This window comes from Ceratina calcarata, unplaced genomic scaffold, assembly GCF_001652005.2.
Source record: "Ceratina calcarata isolate Rehan_Ccalc_2016 unplaced genomic scaffold, ASM165200v1 scaffold48.2, whole genome shotgun sequence".
In the NCBI taxonomy this organism is placed as follows: Eukaryota; Metazoa; Arthropoda; class Insecta; order Hymenoptera; family Apidae; genus Ceratina; species Ceratina calcarata.
Genome location: NW_017172225.1, coordinates 359,298 through 379,422, shown reverse-complemented (window position 1 = coordinate 379,422; position 20,125 = coordinate 359,298). Strand labels below are relative to the sequence as shown.

Sequence of the window (20,125 nt, the reverse complement as noted above, 5' to 3'; positions counted from 1 at the left end):
CTTTCGTTCCACATATATTTCGCTCCCTTTAAGCTTCTTTCTTTCTTCCTGTCATCTTTTAATTCCTCTTCCGCAAATACGTTTCGCCGCGATATCTAACAATCACAGCGCTACGAAAAACCTTCATCTCGGATTCTGCCGGTTTTTCGTTCGTCATTTAAATAGACAATAATAGCTACAATATATGCGAGATATGAGATAACAAATTTCTCGTTTATAGATAAAAGAAATTCATACACGTTTATAACAATTAGGTAGAATACCGTTTAAACCTTTTTATATTATAATAATTTAATTATTGTTATTTGCTTGGAAGCTCACAGCCGACACATTTATTTAATTCATTATTACATACTTCTTTTTTTTTCGTGTATGCGTGTGTGTGTTTTCTTTGTTTTCTTTTTGTGTATCTTTTCATTCTTGGGTATTCGGGACATGTCTTTTTTGCTCTTTTTTTCATTTTTTCCTCTTACAAGAATTATTATTATTTCTGACTATCTTCTATTTTTCTCTTTTTTTTGTTCGTTTTCGATATTTCTTCCTTTTTGCGCGCGGATAATTGGTCGAAAGAAAATAACGGACAAATCAACGCGTGGACGTGTATGTGTTTTCTTCGTCTCAGCAAATTATGGAGCCTCGAAATGCACGAAGAGAATATTACGTGTAACGTTGTGTGTGTTTTGCGTGTTCACGGTTACTCTAATCAAACTATAAGTACCGTTTTACCATGTTTCAGGTAGAAAATCAAAACTGAGAGATGTGGCAGTGCCTTGAGCAACCGTTTTTTCTTTTCACGTATCATTTTTTTTTATGAAATAAACACTATTTCCACCTCCCAATTACCCTTTTCGTATCATCGACTTTTTGTTGATGTTGTTTTTGTTTAATCTTTTGAACACATAACAAATCGCTCATCTTTGTACAATAATAACGCGTTATTATACTTGTTGTCACCACATTTTTTTTGTTCCTTTTCTTCTGTTCTATCGTTCGTTTTGTTAGTCCGTCTATCCTACTCTAGCCTTGCTCGTTAGATTTAATGGTTTGCCGAGCCTATCGCGCATAAACATTTAAATACTGTATATATAACATATATAGATTTTAAATAACATAGCGCATTTGTATTGATTATCTATTAAGATATAATAATAATATTCTTTTCTTTATAATATTCTCGTTAACACTTCGATTTCCTGTTAAAGATATATATATATATATATATGTGTATGTATATATATGTATATATATTTAATGATAATAATAGTCTGACTTGAAATTTCTCTGATTCTCCTTCGTTCCACGTCTTAACTTCTCTAATTATATCTGTATTATTATTCTCTTCGACAGATGAGTATATATATATATATATATATATATACACACACATACACGTACATATATATATAGCGTGCTCGACTATACATACATGCGTACATATATGTATTAATCGCGTACATCAATTTCTTGTATCCACAACTAATATAATAATCTTTAAATATACCTTTTATCTTATATATATATATATATATATGTATGTATATATATATATATAGTATACCTTTTTATAAATGCTTAACAATTAGTATGTTTGATAGTTTCGTCGAAGAGTAGCAATTTACATGTACTAGTTTATTCTCTATAACTGTTTTATACTCACTTCTTCGTATTCCTTTTTGGATTTAAGATTGAGATCACAAAAGGAGAATATTAGAGAAATTGTGGTTGAATCTAGCTCGGTTTCGTTCCCAGCGCTTATCCGTACATCCAGATATCCCACATACACTTCGACCTAATCTTTTCCCCTCTTTTCCGAAACCCGGATGCAACTATATATTTATGTATATCTATCTATTCCGTCTAATCGATTATCCTAATCAACGTACGGATAGGATCGAGAGAATCCAAAGAAGAAAGGGAGGAAAACCTTATCGTCGAGGAGCCCGCGCGTCACGCTCTTCGACATCGTCGGCACGCGATGGAAGAACGTCACTCAAAGGGTCAATGCTTGCATCTGATGGCACGTGTCACTCAGCTGATTTTGATCGCCAGCTGGATGTCCCGGATGGGTCCTCGGCGTGCCCGGCGGAGTAAGCGGCATCCTACCGACACCCGGTGGAGCATCGCCGGCACCGCCGAGATTGTCATCGGTCACTTTACTTCCGGTCTGCATGATCCCGTTCACCTTGTACTTGCTCTGCCTGAGTATCGTCGTGGTATTCGGCTGGTTGCCGGACGTCGAATACTTTTCCGTCGTCTTTCTGCTCGCCGAAAGGGTCGGTGCCATGGTGTAACGTCGCTGAGCGTTCGTCGAAGATGACTGCTGCTGCTGCTGCTGCTGCTGTTGTTGTTGCTGGTGCTGATGTTGGGACGGGGCTAAGGATGGCTGGTAACGATTCGGGGCATAGAACTGCACCTGGGAGGTGGGCGGGGACAGAGTTGGGAGAGGTCTTGTCATGGGAGAGTACGGCGCTGGCGGTGGGCTCACCGGCCTCTCCGAATTGCTACTATCCTCCGTTCCCGTCGCTGTCACCGCAGTCGTCGTCGTCGTCGTCACCGTCGTCATCGCCGTCGTTGTCAATGTCGTTCCCTGTTGCGCGTTCGCGTTCGTTTCGACTTCCGACGGTTGACTATTACTATCACCGGTTTCAACCTGTCCAGCGGCACCGTTTGTCGCTCCGTTGTTTCTATAGTTTCTACGAGCCGAATAGCTAGTCGATCTATCGAGATACGGATGATCACTGGTGTTCATTCTACGACCGTTCGCGTAATCGAAGCTTAGCGAGGAATTGAATTTCTGCGCGTTCATGATGCTGTACGAGTTCGCGGCGTAGCTGCTAGACGGTTTCTGCGCGTAAGAAGGATTGCAGTAGTCGGACGATTTTTGTGCCACGAAGCAAGCCGGGGAGCCCACGCTCGAACCACCCGTTCTTTTATTGTATTGTGCGGAGAACCGCGAGTTCATCGCCGGCATTGTCGACGCCGGCATGTACTTATTGCTGTAACCCACGTCCGCGTTATGCCTGTACGAATTCTGACCGCGCGCGTACGGATTATTCGTTTGCTGTTGTGAGAACGCGAACCCTTGTTGACTATGCGACTTCGCGTGACTAGTTGGACCGTTCGGGGCAGCGGATTTCGCGTAGTCCTTGGAACTATAGCATTGACCCTTCGCGTTGTGACCAGAATCGAACAATTGCTGCGACACCGACGACACCGGTGTCGGTAGCAAGCTAGCGCTGCCAGAAGCATTGTGGTAAGTGGGAGTGTGGGTATGAGGAATGTATACGGTCGCCGGGTGATAGACGATCGCCCTGCAATGCATCTGATTACCGGCGCAATCGTCAGTCTCGTTTAGACAGGATTGCGAACTATACAAGTTAGCGGTGTGTATCGCGATCGGATGAAAATTCGTGTAACGACCGGACATAGGAAATTTGACGGGCATTAAGGACACCAGGGGTGTGGCCGAGCCTGAAGCAGCCTGCGCTTCACTGTGTGCCTGCTCCGAATGGCTCGATGTCGAACGAGAATCCTGCGATTTATGAGACATGATTTACAACGATGCAACCTAGTAACGATGGAAGGTGCTCCCTAGTCTCGATAACGACATTGAATACGATTTGTTCTGTTTTAGCCTCGCGCGCAACCGATTCGATTTTATCTAATAGGATCGTTGAACTACTACTCACCTCCTGAGGAGCAGCTTGGCCTTCGGAGGAGGACGTCTGCTGGCACGTGGCGTCGGGGGGGTAGAGCAACAGCTGTTGATCTCCGGTCAATCCCATGGGTGCGTGTGGAGGAAGCGGTGGGTGAGAGCCAGCCGTGAACGGATACCAAAGATGATCCTGGGGTGGCGGTGGTCCCGCCGGCACCGGTGGATGATGATGCGTCGGCGGAGCCGCGGGAGTGTAAAAATGAGCCGGTGGCGGTGGTGGTAACGTTGGAAGAGGCGCCGGTGGCCCGGTCGGCGGACTGGCCGCACCGGTACCACTGTTTCCGCTTCCGGAGTTGCTGTTACCGCCGCTCGTGCTATTCTGCGAATTGTTCGTCTGGTACAAAAACGGGGAAGCTCCAGCAGATGCTGCACCTGCGTAATACTCGTACTGCACAGAAAAAGAAACGTTCCTTCTGAGACTAAGCTCGTGTAAAAAGAACAAGGCGAGGAATCTGTACCTATAAAAACGGAACTAAATAAAACGAAATAAAATTAAATGCACATTGTTTTCGGTTTGAAATAATGCTGCTCGAAAGCATCTGTCAGCTGTTTCAATGAAATTGAAACGGTCAGGTACATGCCGATGTACGAGACAAGAAAGTTTGATACTTCGAACAACGCTACTTTACCTTTTTCTTTGTCTGGCACGAAACGTGTAATAGTGAATTATTTTTCAAATAAAGACGAGTGCGTATCGCGAAAAGAAGTCGAAAGATACATAAATGTGCAACACGCGGCAATTCTTTGCGCTTTGACATACAACTTCTGCTGCGATACGCGGCACAAGCGTAACGAGTGACTGTAAAAGTGATCGGAAATGAAAAATAACGCAAATGTGCGTTCGTTTTTTTAAAGATAATTTAAGAAAACGATTATTACGAAATAAAGACAAATGGTACATGCGTTAATAGGCCATGCAAATGTGTTCCGAACAAAGAGAGGAACGAAGTAAAAGAAACGGACAAAAAGATGTAATATGCGCTGCATGCTAAATTCTTTTTAGCATAGACCATGTACCTTTAGACCTCAATACTGTATAGCGTCGAGAAGAACGTAAGTAGGCATTTGCTGAGGGTTGGGTAGAAAGGCCGGTGGTATGGCTTCTCCCATCAAACCATTTGTCTGTCAAACCGCAACCGTATTTACCGTTTAATAGAAAAATACAAGCTGTACTCGTCGAAAGACAATTCATATGAGCAGGATGACGTGATACGAGGAGTCCAAGATGTACACGTATACGTGTGTGTGTGGTATATATATTTATGTACGTATGTATATATAGAACAAGTGTTAATAGAGAAATAGTGACGAGACACGGTTTGTCTTTCATTCGGTTACGTGTTACCTACCGGCATAGGCGAGTACGGATACTGCTGTGGCATATAGAGAGACGGGGCAGGGCACGGGTACATCACAGGCGCAAATGTTTGATGACCGGCAGCTTGTGGTCCTAATCATTGGAGTTCGAATCGTTCGATTAACAGAGACACTTGGATACTGTCGAGAGTCAATCGGTTATCGAAATAGTTTTAAGAAATTTACCGAACACTCCTGTTGCTTGATAGATGGTAGCCGGGTCGGTCGGCGGAGCGATCGGGGTCGTCGGTGTCGGAGCCGTCGTGTTATAGAACGTCATCCCATTTTGGTACGTCAGACCCATACCTGACGTAAGACCAAAAATAAAGTTGTTAAAGTGGCTTTAAATCGATCAATCGTGTCAATTTGTGATATGAATGTACTAACCGTTCGCGAAGTAGTAAGTACTAGTAGGTACGGAGGGTGGCGATCCGGAACCACCATCGAAAGATCTGTTAAAGGGCTGTTTCTTGATGGCTGGCGCTATATTTAATTTCCTTTCCCTCAACACGATGCACTCGGACTATAAATAAAAAGACTTCACGTTAGTACGGACAACTTCATCTCCCGTATCGTCTCGGTTACGAACCTCTTGCTGAAGTCTTTTAGCTTCTTCCTCCGTTTCGAACGTGACGAATCCATACCCTTTGGACACGCCAGCGCGATCCGCGATTATTTTTGTCGCCTTCACGTTACCATAGGAGGAAAATAGTTGAGCAAGTTCTTCGACACTGGTGTTAGCTGAAATGCCGCCTACAAAGATGCGATTCGGTACTAAGGTACCGTATTTTGGTGCAGCCATCGTGAGACTCGTAGCTGAGGCCGGACTAGAGGCTGGACTAGACCCCTCGGTGCCACCAGTTGACGCCGAACTCTAAATGGTATAACTGATATTAAAAGCGCAGCTAACATCGGTGGAAAAACGCGGCAAAGAATATTATCGTCCGCCAGCATGAATGAAGCATACTAGGTAAACGCTGGTTTTTATATACGCTAAGCAATAATAGTAGTGTGTAGCAGCAAAGGGTAAGGACGAGCAATGTAAATAACGCAATTCGTAATCCGGAATGAATGACCTACATAAAAACAAGCCACGAGAACGGAAAATGAAATCACTTAAATTTTCAATTGAGTCACCACGAGTGACAGTGACAAAAGAAGAAGGGGAAAACAACGGATTCCTCGGACATCGCGTACCTATTTGAAAATGCATATGTATATCAGAAACTCGGTTACGCACGGATGTATACTACGCTCGTAACCAAGAAAATCGCGAAACTACGCGACACCCAAACATCGACACGAGACAGAACGCGTTGTACTGTCATCGATCGTTAACGATTATATCACCGAAACAAAAACAACCCGTTAGCCGAGACGTGCATATCGATATCGTAATCTAGGGCGCTATTTACTTAACGGAGAGGAATAATAAAAATAATAAGCGTAGGTTATGCTTCGCTGTCAACGCACGGGATCGCGAATAAGCCTGTCTATGTCGTAGATACGAGTGCCTCACGATCGAACGCTGCCTAAAAATATTGACAACCGACCGAGATGAGAGTTTGTCCATTTAACAGGCGGACGAATTCGGAGCGCACGATGAAACAACTGAGTTAAACTCGATTACAGTAAGAGATACATCGATCGTCACACGTCCCATCGTCCCGTGTAAATGATATTCTTCGGACATTAGAATAATACAGAACGTGTCCACCGCGTTCGCGAGGAAACGTGGTGGATTCGCGTTTCGGAAAATTGCTCGGTGGTAGCAAGAATGGTATGCGTTGACTTACCATCTTCGCGAGAGTCGGACGTGCGTAAATGAAGTTTCTCGGCCGTGAGGTTGTCCCAGCAGCTTGATGGTACCCTGGCCTCGCACGAGGTCACCTGGGTGCCCAGGGACTGCCAAGGACCGTTGCAACCACTTCGAAAGGACTTCCAGCCTCCGGCGAAGCTGCTGTTCCTTCTCGCTAAACCTCCAAACACTACAGACACTTTTACAAGATGGCGGCGATATGCGCCGTTCAGGGCGCTAATTTCTCCCGATTTTAAATTCACGAATCGACGAAACCTACCCGTGAACTTCGGCCTCGACGCGTTTCTTCAACGCACGGCAAATAGAAATTTTCTATATTCTATTTCCCCTTATGAGACGGTATAACGTATGCGCGACACGAAACACGACGTTAAAACTGTTTCATACGAAATCAATGATCGATGTGTAGGGAGAAAACAAAAGATCGTAGATTATCGTTGATTGAAACCGATATCTGGAGTTTCTTTTAGATATGGCGATTAGACCAACTGACTATGATATAAATATTACATAGAGATATTAATGGGAAAAATATAAATACATTTCGAACATAAAATGGTTCCGATTTTTAAACGAATTTCGTTTACCATCATAATGGCGATTGTTAATGATGGTTACTACGGATGTTTCTAACTAATTTCCGAGGCTTACCTAATGTTGGGTACGTAGACGATTAGAGAAGCAGGTCGCAGTAGTAAACATGATCATCCGTGGGCTAGGTCGTAACGAATAACCGAATTAAAAACACTGAAATTGAAACGAGAAACGAGAACGGGGAGAAAAACGAAAATGTGCCTCCTCACAGCATTGTAGACTTCGAAAGACTGAAACATTCGCCGCCGTACTGACCTCGTCAAAGTGGCATCTATGGTTTTATCGATGTACCGACGAATTTATGTTTCCGGGTGTCTATTACGCTCGCTTAATTTTCTTTAATAAACCTCGCGACGAATTTTCGCTTGAACGCGAATAAACATAGCCTTTAAACAAAGCGATTTAAATTAAGCTTCGTGAAACGGAAACATGGTTCATTTGAACCCGGTTGTGACGGCGATTTTAGGAACTTACACATACGTTTGCCGTCGACGTTCAAATGTTATAAAATAATAAAAGAGGAACATCGATGAATGACGTGTTAGTTTCGCCCTCCTGTACAAAAATAATCAAACGTAACGTGAAAAATGATTCTCGCATTTAATAATGTCACAGTTATTTTTACGCGATGAATAATTGTCGAATAGGGATCGCAAAATTAGGGATTAGAAATTTATTAACTTCGTAACGCTTATACGTGTGTGTACGTATTTACGTCTTACGTATGTATGTACATAAAAAAGGTACATATACCATTCAGTTCTATGTACACAATAAGACAATAAGCTTTACAAACATGGTTCGAGTCGAAGGACGATTCAACCAAATTCTTACAATGCCCAGCTAGTACTTCGAAATCATCTCTTTGGATACATTCATGTCCTGAAAATCGAAAGATACACGACGTTTCATAATTGAAATACCATCGTTCGTAAAAAAGACCAGTACAGCTTTCGGAATCAATTACAGAAACAGATTTTAATCGTTATCAGAAGTACGCGAGTAACGAGCAATGTTAGTTACGAAGTAAACAATAGAACGTTTTTATAATTAATAATTTTTGGGGAAAGCTTAGGTAAATTCGACTTACGAATTTTTTATGCATGGCAAGACAAAATGTGCAAACTTGCGGTCTTCTCTGTGAATCGGTCCAACGATTCGGCTCGTAACTACAGCCGTCGTCGTCGTCCTCGTCGGTTAAACTTAAACGTAAACGCACTCGTAAGCAAGGCTGATCTACAGGGCCGGCTACGAGGACGGCACCCAAGTGATTGATGTAGCTGCTCGCCAATCTCAACGTCTCTATTTTCGATAATTTCCTATCCGCGGGTTCCGTGGGTATCAAAGTTCTCAACGCGGTGAATGCCGTGTTCACGCTGCACAGCGAAGATTCGACGTCTCGAGTCTCGTTAAAGATACTTAAAAGTATTCGCCCGAACTGTAGCTTTATTATATCATCTATTAAAATGATACAAATATATAAACAACGAAAATCTTTTTCACCTATGAGTGCGATCCCTTTCACGCGCGTTCGCTTGATAACGTTGCTTCGACGTTCCCGTTTCCTCCTTCTTTCGTGCAGCCATTCCGTTATCAACAAATCGGTTAACGAAACTGCGCCAAGTCCGTTCGCGGTAACTGCTCATTTCTGAATAGCTGCACGCAGCGTCGAGCGTCGGGAGCAGAGCACTTCCTTACTTTCCTCTAGGATTCCCACTTCCCTCATCTTTTTGTTGTTTTTAACACCCCTCTCCCTCCCCCCTCCACTACACACGTGTATCCGATGATCACTAGGAAGAATAACGAATCATTCGCTACGTACTAAAATAATAATTTACAAAAACGAATAAATAAATTACAGATCCTATTAGATCCGTTCTTTCGTTGACGTACGTTTATTAAAGGTTTCTTGTATTTCAACGAATGAGCTCGCGATGACTTGCAACGCGATACTCGCTTCCTCTTACAAACGCGAGAGATACAAGTGTCGCGCGTGAATGGATGGGACTCCCACACTCTCGTGTAAAGTGGGGCTGGGAAGCTGGGTTTCGCATTACACTCAATAAAAACAAGCCGACGATCGGTAGTGGAAAGAGCGAGGAAAACAAATAGGTACCATGTGTAAAACTAATTAGCCTGACGCGATGACAGCTTCTGAGCCCGTCGTACTTCCCCACTAATTCGTTTAGCGTTCACCGCATTCGATAAGATCGGGTGAACGGATTGTCCGGAGCCTGGAGAATCCATCTAAACGAAAGAAAGATATAAAAGATATGACGAAAGTGCAACTTCCTATGAAACATTTTACTTAATTAAATAATTAGATTACATCGAATTAATTATTTAGCGAAAAATTTACATGCTCGACTGATCGTCAAGAATAGAAGATCGCTATCATCTTTTTGTTTTTTTTTTTTTGTTTTTTTAAATAGCACTTGCTTTTCCTTCATCGGAGAAACGTTTACGCACTAATTTTCGGTGCCCGTACTTCATATACAGGGTTCATTTCAGCAAACTCTACGGAACGCACGATCGTGGGAAAATGATACGTTCGTTTGTACGCGTCTTTTCTCTATGCACATTCTCTCTTAGACTTTGGTCACTTTCTTACAATATTTTTGTCCTTTTTAAATTCCTAGTCAGCCATTTGCATCGAACTATGTAGGTATCAAATGCTCGTCTGGTCTTCCAAGATAAAATCTTAAAGGGATACATATAGAAAATATACAAATGTGCCCAACAGAGAGAAATTACAATAATCATTTTCAAATTTAAGTTACACTCTACGATACGCTAAGAACACGGAAATAGTCTACGAGAGAAGAACTGTCCGTAGATCACTCACGAAATTGCGGATGTATAGCGCGTTTTCGGGAAGATTATTCTAATAATGATTATAAAATGATCATTCGTCTTAAGGACGCACGTGCAGGATTCGTGGGCTCGTCGGTAGGTATCATAATTAATCGTGAAAGGAAACGGGTGAACGACGAAACGGTTTGCTTCTTAGCGCAAAATCACGAAAGGACCAAACGAAAGAAACAGAAAGGGAATGCTCGAGGACGAACGGTGAACCATATTTCTTTTCTGAACACTTTGGTATTATCACCGCTGTGAAAACGACAAATAAAAATCAAACGAAACTAATTTCGTTTGAGCATTGAGTTAATGTCATAGTAATATACATATATAATATATATAGAGATTTCAAACAAATTTACATGTCAAGCGGTTGCTATAACATATATATGTATATATATTATATAAAAACTTCAATCTATCATGCTAGTTGAATCTAGCAGTATATTTCAAATTGTCGTATTTACACTAAAAAGTTACGTTTCGTAACAATTCTTACGTTCTTCATTTACTCACACTCTCTCTCTCTCTCTCGTTCTCTCGTTTTAATCGCTTAGTTCTAACGGAAAACCGCAAAAATAAATTCCGATCTTAAACGTAAGGTCAGCGATCTCGAGAAGATCCTTTCTTTTTTTATAATATCCTTATACCACTCCTAATTTAAAAGCACGATGCCTCTCTCTCACACACTATCTCCTCAACCCCCCCTGTGTTTGGTTCGTTTCGTCTACATCGTGTTTCAGTCACCGCCGCGAGTTTCCTAATCACGAATGATAATCATTAGAATTCTATATATATAAATACACTTAAGGTCGTGATCCACGTGCCGCTTCTTCCAGTGCGCGAACTTTTAGCTCACGTTCGCGCTGTTGTCTAAAAAACACTCTTTGTTAGTCGACGGACACCATGAACATTGGTTGTCAAGCATTATTATTCGATATTGCATAATAGTGAATTGCTGTTTCTTTCGTTCAATGTTTATTTGATTAATACTTCAATTTAATATCAAAGGACGAACCTTAAATACTCCTCGTGGTGTGCGACGAGCGACGCGTGCGGAGGGAATCGGTCGCGTTCCATCATCAAGTGACGTTGCAACTGCTCGTGATGCGCTGCCATGTCCGCGTACGGTCTTCCGAGAAGTTCCGCGGGATGAAGAGCCAGGCCTGGGTCACGCGGCATTAAGCCTGGTCGCGGATAATTTGCACCAGCTGCGGCTGTACACAATGGAAAGGAAAACGGTAATGAAACATCGTCGGAGCGTCGAAACGGTTTGGCGTTCGCAGTGTTCACTCGCAACGAGGATAAATCGATTCGACGTTTCGGTAACCGCGATTTTTGCGAGTCGATGAGAGTGTATCAAGCAACAGGGAAATATATTTCAAGTACGAATAGACATGCGTGATAAAGCGTGATATTTCCGTCGGAGGATACGTATTTTCTACTTTCGTTCTCTCTTGACAACTGGATGAACCGAAAAATTTCTCTCTTTTCTTGTGCAAAGTATCGCGTAGTTCTCATTCACGCACGTACCACGCATACAATAAATTACAGTTTGCCGCGATCGTACCTTCACCCAAAAGCCGCGCTCGATGCGTAGCGAGAAAAGCGATAGGAAAATAAAAATAAAAGAAAATACGGCGGTTCGGATAGGAGGAGCTTGAGGAGAGACAATGACGAGACAGGTTCGCCGATAGAAGGAGCGATGATTCGCGAGGGAGCGTACTTTCGAACGTCCTGACCTAAGTTTGTAAGGACCTACCAGGCAGGGGGAATCCAGCTGCAGCCGCAGCCGCTTCCTGCTGTTGCTGAGCCTGTTGCTGGGCCTGCTGCTGTCCCGGATGTAAGTGTAAGTGCGTATGCGCATGCGTATGCGCGTGAGTGTGAGCATGATACTCGGGCGAAATGCCAGCCATCTGCAACCGGACCATCGGGTCAGCAGCTAGAGCCAGTCGCTCGTCCAGCTGGCCGTGGTGATGAGCCGCCACGGGATGGCCAGCTCCTGCACCCGCTGGCCCCCCGCCGGCTGCAGTCGGTATCCCTAAACCCGACAGCGCCTCGATCAAACATACTGATCATCCCAATCGTCCCACTCTCTCTTAATTCTAACCGGCTAACATTCCTTTCCTTTCGTTTCATTTATTTTTATTTGTTATATCGCGACACTCTTTCGTCGAATCATCAATTATTTCCGATCATCTATGAAAATTGTACACGCGAACTGAACCGAATTAAATCATATTAAGTAAAACTAATTAATTTCACGCTCAGTTCACATCGTATATAGATTCCTCTAGCGGAAACAGTCCACCCAATTGTCTTCTTCGGAATATACGCGTCGAGCGGTGACATAAGATAATCGTGGAACGCCGTTTCAACCGAGTGGTCGATACAAGATAATTGGATGTCCTGAGTCTCGGACAAGGAAAACCGCCCCGCGCGTGCAAGAAGAAAGATACGTTTGTTGGTTGGTAGTCGGGGTAGTAGTATAATCGGTCTCGTACAAATTTCAACGTTACCTAGTCTTTCTAAACGTTCCCGTTCCAACTGACTGGGTCCCGGTGGCGCTCCGTAAAGACCGAATTGATGTAGTGCTTGAGGAGGTCCTGAAGGTCCCGGTGCAAGTCCAGCTGCAGCGTAACGACGATGTATCTCGAGCCAATGGGGGTCTACTGGCGCAGGCATCGGCCTCGGCGTCCCCTTCAGAAGTTCCTCTTTCAACCGATCGTTCAGCTCTCGCTCGCGCAGCTCCCGAATCTCCCGTTCCCTCTTCTCGCGCTCCAAATGCTCCAACTCCAAGCGTTCTCGAGCGGTCGGCGTGTACATGTAATGCAACATCGGATCGGGCGGTGGCGCGGGATGCCTAGCCGGCGAGAACGCGGCATGTGGTCGAGCGTACTCGGACAGCTGCCTTAGAGCCGGCGTATCGGTGTAGGATCCCGGTCTCGCGGCATACCTATCGTAAGGTGATACGACGGGCTCGAGAGGACCCCTGCTGGGAGGCTTGCACGCTTCCGGTTGTTTCTCCGGAGTGGTCATTTTCCTGGCTTGCTGGGCCGCCGCGGCGGCTCTGTCGCGTTCTTCCCGCTCCCTTTCCGCCTGTTTCCTCGACCTCTCCTCCCGTTTCCTGGCCAGCTTCGAGTCCGGGACGGGTTTAAACATCAGATCCGTTCTGGTGCAAGAGTTGTTCTCGCCGCGATTCCAGTGTCGCAAAAAGATAGCGGACTGAGACCTGTGACACTCGGAATCCTCGATTCTTGGCTCCGGGGATGGACCCCGAGGGCTCGGTGTCTCCTCCTGCTCCTGTTCCACCAGATCAGGTTCTATTTTCGGTTCCGCGGCTATCGAAGGCTGCACCTGCTGCTGCTGCTGCTGCTGTTGAGGCTGCCTGTGGCCGTGATGATGCGAACTGCTCGATGTGAGACACGTGGCCGAAACCAGCGACGGCTTGCGTTGAGTATTGTGCGAGCTGTGCTGCGAGGACGAGTGACTGTGAGAGCTGTGGGAAGATATGGTCAGCAGCTTGTCGTGATGCAATGCCGTAGCCTGATGCATCGTCGAGGAGTGATGATGCGTCGCGATCAGATTCTCGCCTTCCTCTCGTGTGGTCACGCTGGTGCTAGTGCTCGAATGATGCGCCGTCATCATCGTCGTACTCTCTTGGCTTCTCGATTGCGGAGACGGTGGTGGTATTGCGTGAGGGACCGGGCCATACGGATACGGTGGAAACGAGGGATACGCTCCGACGGGAGCGTAGCCGGGATAAGCGTGAGGGTGGTACGGATGCATCGCGGTGAATAACGAATGATGCATCAACGGATGGTGCGGATGGAACGGATGAGCCATGTGAGGGCTCGGTTGCTGAGCCGGATGCATCACCGGCTGGGGAATGGACGTGGGAGGCGGCGGAAGCGTCGGCGTCGGAGACGCGGCGACAGATTGTATCTGAGCCACCGGCTGGTTGCTCGGTATAGAATGTTTGCTCGGCGTCGGTGGTTTGCTCGAGCTATCCGGGTCTTTCTTGATGTTCTCCAAGCTCGGACCAGGAAAACCGGATTGAAAACCAGGAACTTTCACCTCTTTCAAACTCTGAAGCGGATCCGGTTCGGGAGGGATGATCTCTTGCTTGATTTTCAAGTTTTGTGGCTCCATCGGCGGTGTGCCAGCTAGATTATACATGGAACTTGGCTTCTCCATGGGTAAAATTCCGCTGGGTTGAATCGGTTGGATAGGTTGAAACAGATTGTTCGATTCGTTCCTCTCGCTGGGCTCGCTACTGTTCTCCGATCGTTCGGCTATCCTTTCCGGTATTCTGCCGTCCCTCGTTCTTTCCGGAGGTAGTCTGTCGTCCGACATTCGCTCGGACATTCTATTCTCGGAGGACATGACTGTTAAACCGAGCGGTTGCGGGGAACTCGGCATCTGAGGCATCTGCTGGGTCATGTTTGTCGGTATACTTTGAGAAATATTCAAGTTCAACGGTGGTCCCGGTATGCTTTGGGGAATATTCTGCGCGCTCGACAGATTTTCACCGTGCGCGCGAATATTCTGCGTTGGTCCCATGTTTGGCGCGTTCGACATGTTCTGCGGCATACTCGGAGGCATTTGTATGGTCTGCGATAAGTTCTGAGGCACGTTTTGAACTGGAGGAACGTTCGATCCGTACTGCATGTTCAGCGGCAACCCTTGGTGTTGATGTGTCGGAGATACCATCTGAGAATTTTGCATACTCTGCGACCCGGACGTAGGGCAGATACCACTGTTTTGCATCGACTGAGAGAGATTTCGTGGCACGTTCATATCGTTCAACGACTGCGACGTGGTCAAGTTCAACTGTTGCTGTTGTTGCTGCTGTTGTTGCTGTGGGTCAGGCTCCTTCGTGTCCTCGTTCGACATAGCTGGAGACATAGCTTGTTCTATCGGCATTATTGGTTCCAACTTTAATGGCTGATTCATAGTTACAGGAACATCTTCTATTTGATCCTTGGTTTCCACCGATTCCTCCAGCAAAGTCGGTTTCTTATCCAACGTGTGAATAACGGGAACGGAGATCGGCAAGGTTTGTATCGGTGTCGGCACGGGCGTGGAGATTGGCGTGGGTTCCGAAGCCTCTTCCGGCGTAGTCACAGTCGGGCTCGCGGGCTCTTCGTTCGGCACCGCGACTGGAGTCGGTTGATTCTCGTTCGTATCACCTTCCCCTTCCCGCTCAGGTTCGTCCATGAGAGAGTTACTGTCGGTCGTAGACTCCGAGGGACTCTCGGGGCGTTCACCGTGACGTTTACGCTTCTGGGACTCCTTGTCCTCGTCGACTTCGTCTGTCTGCGGTCGCTTCTGACCTTTCTTCGGCGTTTCCGATTTACCGGAAGACTTCTTTTTGGTCTTGTCCGGTGTCTGTTGATGTTGGTTCTGCTGCTGCTGCTGCTGCTGCTGCTGGTGTTGATGCTGTTGCTGCTTCTCTTGATCTGGTGTGTCCGTTCCACCTGTACGTCGTGGTCTCGCGGGTCTAGGCGTTTCCTTGGCCTTGTTTCTTGTACGCATTCTCCCTGGGCTATCTGGCGATTCCGCGGGCACAGGCCGGAATAGATAAGGCGGCGCTGGCGGAAGTTCTCCGGTCTTCTTCAAATGCGTTCTGCATTCCGTACAGAGCAACAACCTGTCCTTGCCGGCTACTTGATAATCCTTCGAGTTGGTTGAGAAACAATGCTGACACGAGTGAGTAGCACCGTTCGTGTTCGTATCCCTGGAATCGCTGTCCTCCTCCGAGTTATCGTCCTCCGTTACGGAACTGATTTCACCACCGGGATTATTGCTGGCCGGCGTACCGACCGGCACAGTCTCCGGCTCCGAGATCGGCTCTTTCGGATTGACGCTGGCCGGTGGAGTGCTCTCTTTCGGCGGGATTGGAACTTCCTCCTTCGGGGTACCGGCGCGCGAGTTACGCGTGTTGCGTATCCTCCTGAGGGAACCTTGTCGCCTTCTACGATGTGGCCGATTGTTATTCGCTCCCGGTGTCTTCTTCCATAAATAATAGAACTCCACCAATTCCGGCTAAAAGAAGGAAAAGAAAGTTGTGGGCGATTTTATTCGATCGGTGTGGCGGATCATCGGTTTAGCATTTATCGTTACCGTGTCTTTATGAGGTAACAGATCCTTTCTGATTCTCGAGAAATTCTTTCCAAACTGGCGGAGTCCTTTGACGAACCGTTTCTATCACAAGACCGATCCTCATTAACCGCGTTTACTTGATTGCTGAAGAAGATTTCCCCCTTCCTTCTACTTACAGTTTCCTCCTCGGACCATTTTTTATCAATGCCTTTGGGTACGGGACACTTAACCAGGGCCTGCAAAGCTCTTCCTGGGTCATAGCCAGAGTCATGCAGGATGTCCAAAGCATTGATAGTCGTGTCGTCACGGGATGCAGCCACGCAACCGTCATCCGGGGATCCTCCATCACACATACCGGCGAACGCAGCCATCGAGCGAGCTGCCCTCAAGTACATCAGAAGGTCCCCGTCCAATGCCATGGCTGGAATCCATCTTAGCTCCTCGCGTTCTTTAGAAAACTCTGGATCAGGAAGCAGCTCTCCGGGAGGTATACCCGGCCGATACTCAGGCAAACGGGCCTGACAAGAAACCAATTCCTGTACCCAAACATTCCGGATTGTGCGCGGTTAGCACCAATGCCAAAAAGCGAGTTAGTCAGGTACGCACCTATACTCCGGCTTGCTTTCTCTATATGTATACACGAGCCGATATAATTTTTTTCCATTCTGTTCCCGTTTTGTTACGATACTGGTACGAGAAGCAGCGTGAGTACTTTTCTTTTACATTCTTTTCTTTACACAAACTAATGATCATAAACATATACAGGTAGCATGAGAAACCAGACGATTACGAAACAGTGATGTATCGAGAGTGCGAAGATGACACTTGCAGCGTTTAGTCGTGTTTAATCATAATTAATGTTACGAGTTAATATTGCACGGAAAACAGAAAAAAGCACATTCACGGTTGATCGTTATCGATGAATGAAAAACAATTATCTGACGAACAAATATTTGTAAGTCCAGCATCATAGATGGTTCAAGTAACCAATGGGTTATTAGATAGATGGTAAAATGATCGAACAACTCCACCGTGACCGAAAACCACTAACAGTATAAAGTTACATCCAAACGCTTATACAATATTGTCCTGCCAAAATGCTTAATCTCATAATAACTTTCATCATATTTAGGGTCGCTCATCGATAACAGTAATCCGAGGTATAGTACTTGAGTGTTGGGCTGTACTGTTAATCAAGTAAAATATTATCATTACCAGTTAAAGAATAACTATCATTGTTATTTGAACCATCGACGTACAATACAGCTGTACAAAATAGGTAACAGACAAGGTATTCGTGCCATTTGATGTTCGTTTAAATACAAAATGGACATTGTACACGATTTATATGAAATCTCAGAGAACGTGAATTCAAGCAATAAGAGCACAGGTATTTCGATGAATCCGTAGCTAAGTACACTCCTCATGCACGTTCTGATAACTACACTGAACGACATTACAGTTTTTAAATGAAGGGAAGTAATACTGCTCAAGTATACCCTCGTTTGTCTCGAAACATGAATAACTATTCTACTCTACGTATAATATGCGCGTTGTTAACAGTACAGTTTCAAACATCTTTGCTCTGTACAAAGTTGCTTAAAACCTAAGGTGGGAAAAATGAGGTATTGTGAAAAGTATGATGTCACAATCATCCTCTGTACACATTTCGTCGATGAACAACTATGGCCTTACCGATAAGTTTACTTAGATGCACGTTCGAGGGGAACAAGCCTTGAGTTAGGTACATTGTGCGAATATAGCTAAGTAGCAAAATAATTTTGCAAGGTGTATGGCAAACCTGGTGGGAAGGGCCAACCCGAATCTCGCCCTGGGTGCCGGCAGACATCTCCTCCTCCTCCGAAGCTCCACCGTCTTTCTCCAGCGTTTCGAGTGGCTTCTATCTTGGATTTTCAGTAAATTCCTATCATCCACCCCCTGAACTATATAGGTCATTCTATCAGTATATTTATAATTACTTTTCTAAGAAAACGTACTACTAACATGCTTTCTTTTGTACTTTTACTTTCACTCTTAATTTATTCAACGACCCTTTCTTCCATTATGATGTCAGTTATTATGACATTATACTTCTTTATTTCAATGTATTTGGGATAATACTCAAGTACTTTTGTTGTCGCTTACGACCTAACATACGTACATATCTTCAGTTACTTCAGTCTCAAGTCACAGTTTACCAATTTTTTCAGGAATAAAATTAACATACTTAATTATTATAAATAGCACGATGAATTATAATTACTAAAATTAGCAATTATGAAACTATACTGATCAAGACTTTAACCAGGCAAAAAGTTTTGTAAAGTAACAACTAAGATTAACGATGTACATATCTCCTATACGTATAAATGTAAGAAAATGCAGAAAATAGTGAATTTCGCTATTTTACATAATCGTTCGAAAAGTAAAAAATCTATTTTCGATCTAGCACGAAATTTCTTGTTAATCGTCAATTGAATGCTCGTGAGATAACCCATCTCACCGTCCTACACGAAAAACGTATATTTCTACTTTCTTTAAGTGGTCTTGAGTCACGGTGAAAGCGGTAATCGGCACAAATTCGAGTCTTACTTTATAAATTGTGATCGCTTTATCGTTTATCGTAACTCGTAACGTTGAAGATTTAGCTAAATAACGGTGAGCATCGTCGCGGAGACGAAAATCTCGATTGACTCATCGATGTGCGACGCGAACGATACGCGGGCAGGGAAAAAAGCCAGCTATTTACACAATTTCGTCATGTACGCAGGAAACGAGGAAGGAAACGGTCCGCGTATACGACGTATCGGTCGGCAAGTCGATTCGATCGTTAATTATCCCGAAGGATCCGTTCGCTCGGATTTCTCACCCGTTCGAGCCTCGCCTTGAATTGTCTCCATCACGAGCCATTCGAATAACGTGGAAAGCCATAAAATTTCAAGGTAAACTCACCCGCGATAGCCAGATAATGTTTCAGCGATGTGCTGCTCGCATTGTTTCATCCGACGCGACCCGCTCTTCCACGAGCACTTGTTACGCACGAACTAGCCGTTATGCACTTACGACGAAACGAGCAACAGAGATCGAACGATTCACTATCAATTAACCATTGGAGATTTATGGCAGACGGAGATATCTCACACAAATCAGTAGCCACAACACCCAAATGACCCAAACGCAGCCATCTTGTACTGCGTTTTGTTTCGTTTTTCTTCTGTGGGGGTGCGTTCCGATTCCACACGTTTCCACCTTCGCTTTTACCGACGATCTTCACAAGCTTCGAACGTCGATGCGAATCAAATATCGATACAATTATACGACACAATGATGACACGCTCTTGTACTATCAATGTAGAACAAAAATGATTTTTATATAATTCTTTTCATAAACGATCCTTCGGCATCATCTTCCTATAATATTCCTTCTTACTATCATACAGTTCGTGGAACACGGCGCCCGACGAAGAATTTATACACAGACGAGATGTAACGTAGTTTTATATATATATATATATATATATATGCAATGTATCTACACCTACTATATAGGTACTTAAGTAGGTGTAGATACATTGCATGTATAAGTCACAGGACTGTCAACATTCAATGGGTTAGACAAAGTTAAAGTGCAACTTTCTGTTATGACTACATAGCGGCTTCGTGCGATTAAATCCATA

General features: G+C 44.7%; 4 protein-coding genes across 13 annotated transcripts in view; 1 reads left to right on the top strand and 3 right to left on the bottom strand.

Moving 5' to 3' along the window:
* Positions 1-1,990: 1,990 nt before the first annotated feature.
* Positions 1,991-7,980, bottom strand: LOC108627697 (atrophin-1). The gene is made up of 7 exons (XM_026815894.1): positions 6,868-7,980; positions 5,661-5,945; positions 5,459-5,594; positions 5,258-5,377; positions 5,065-5,165; positions 3,690-4,103; positions 1,991-3,532 (listed from the first exon to the last, which is right to left on the bottom strand). The coding sequence occupies exons 1-7, from the start codon at positions 6,868-6,870 to the stop codon at positions 1,991-1,993; spliced, it is 2,601 nt and encodes an 866-aa protein (XP_026671695.1). The 5' UTR covers positions 6,871-7,980.
* Positions 7,981-8,169: 189 nt separating this feature from the next.
* On the bottom strand, positions 8,170-9,210 carry LOC108627705 (uncharacterized). The gene is made up of 2 exons (XM_026815878.1): positions 9,183-9,210; positions 8,170-9,125 (listed from the first exon to the last, which is right to left on the bottom strand). The coding sequence occupies exons 1-2, from the start codon at positions 9,208-9,210 to the stop codon at positions 8,500-8,502; spliced, it is 654 nt and encodes a 217-aa protein (XP_026671679.1). The 3' UTR covers positions 8,170-8,499.
* LOC108627696 (arginine-glutamic acid dipeptide repeats protein) lies at positions 8,170-19,823 on the bottom strand. Of its 10 annotated transcripts, none has more exons than XM_026815884.1 (11): positions 19,401-19,823; positions 18,250-18,391; positions 16,625-16,984; positions 16,470-16,550; positions 12,863-16,391; positions 12,106-12,384; positions 11,362-11,560; positions 9,378-11,216; positions 8,988-9,274; positions 8,575-8,686; positions 8,170-8,366 (listed from the first exon to the last, which is right to left on the bottom strand). In XM_026815884.1, exons 2-8 carry the CDS (start codon positions 18,295-18,297, stop codon positions 11,150-11,152), a joined length of 4,563 nt encoding a protein of 1,520 aa, XP_026671685.1. In that variant the 5' UTR covers positions 18,298-18,391; positions 19,401-19,823; the 3' UTR covers positions 8,170-8,366; positions 8,575-8,686; positions 8,988-9,274; positions 9,378-11,149. The 10 variants fall into 10 exon arrangements, with proteins under 10 accessions (XP_026671685.1, XP_026671686.1, XP_017884557.1 ...); XM_026815885.1 differs by having other exon boundaries at positions 8,988-9,731; positions 11,148-11,216; XM_018029068.2 differs by having other exon boundaries at positions 8,988-11,216.
* Positions 19,824-20,004: 181 nt separating this feature from the next.
* Positions 20,005-20,125, top strand: part of LOC108627774 (abscission/NoCut checkpoint regulator) — a 4,546-nt gene continuing 4,425 nt past the window's right edge. Inside the window, exon 1 of the mRNA XM_018029224.2 lies at positions 20,005-20,118. The gene's annotated coding sequence lies outside the window, so the exon portion shown is untranslated. The remainder of the gene's footprint in view (positions 20,119-20,125) is intronic.

Coding starts and splice junctions, on each gene's coding strand:
- LOC108627697 (XM_026815894.1), bottom strand. Junction 5,595..5,660: donor CTAAAAGACTTCAGCAAGAG/GTTCGTAACCGA, acceptor TTTTATTTATAG/TCCGAGTGCATCGTGTTGAG. Junction 5,378..5,458: donor TACTTACTACTTCGCGAACG/GTTAGTACATTC, acceptor GTCTTACGTCAG/GTATGGGTCTGACGTACCAA.
- LOC108627705 (XM_026815878.1), bottom strand. CDS start 9,210: ATGAGGGAAGTGGGAATCCTAGAGGAAA. Junction 9,126..9,182: donor AGTGGGAATCCTAGAGGAAA/GTAAGGAAGTGC, acceptor TTCAGAAATGAG/CAGTTACCGCGAACGGACTT.
- LOC108627696 (XM_018029068.2), bottom strand. CDS start 18,297: ATGTCTGCCGGCACCCAGGGCGAGATTCGGGTTGGCCCTTCCCACCAG. Junction 16,985..18,249: donor GGGTTGGCCCTTCCCACCAG/GTTTGCCATACA, acceptor GTTTGGGTACAG/GAATTGGTTTCTTGTCAGGC. Junction 16,392..16,469: donor TGTTACCTCATAAAGACACG/GTAACGATAAAT, acceptor TCCTTCTTTTAG/CCGGAATTGGTGGAGTTCTA.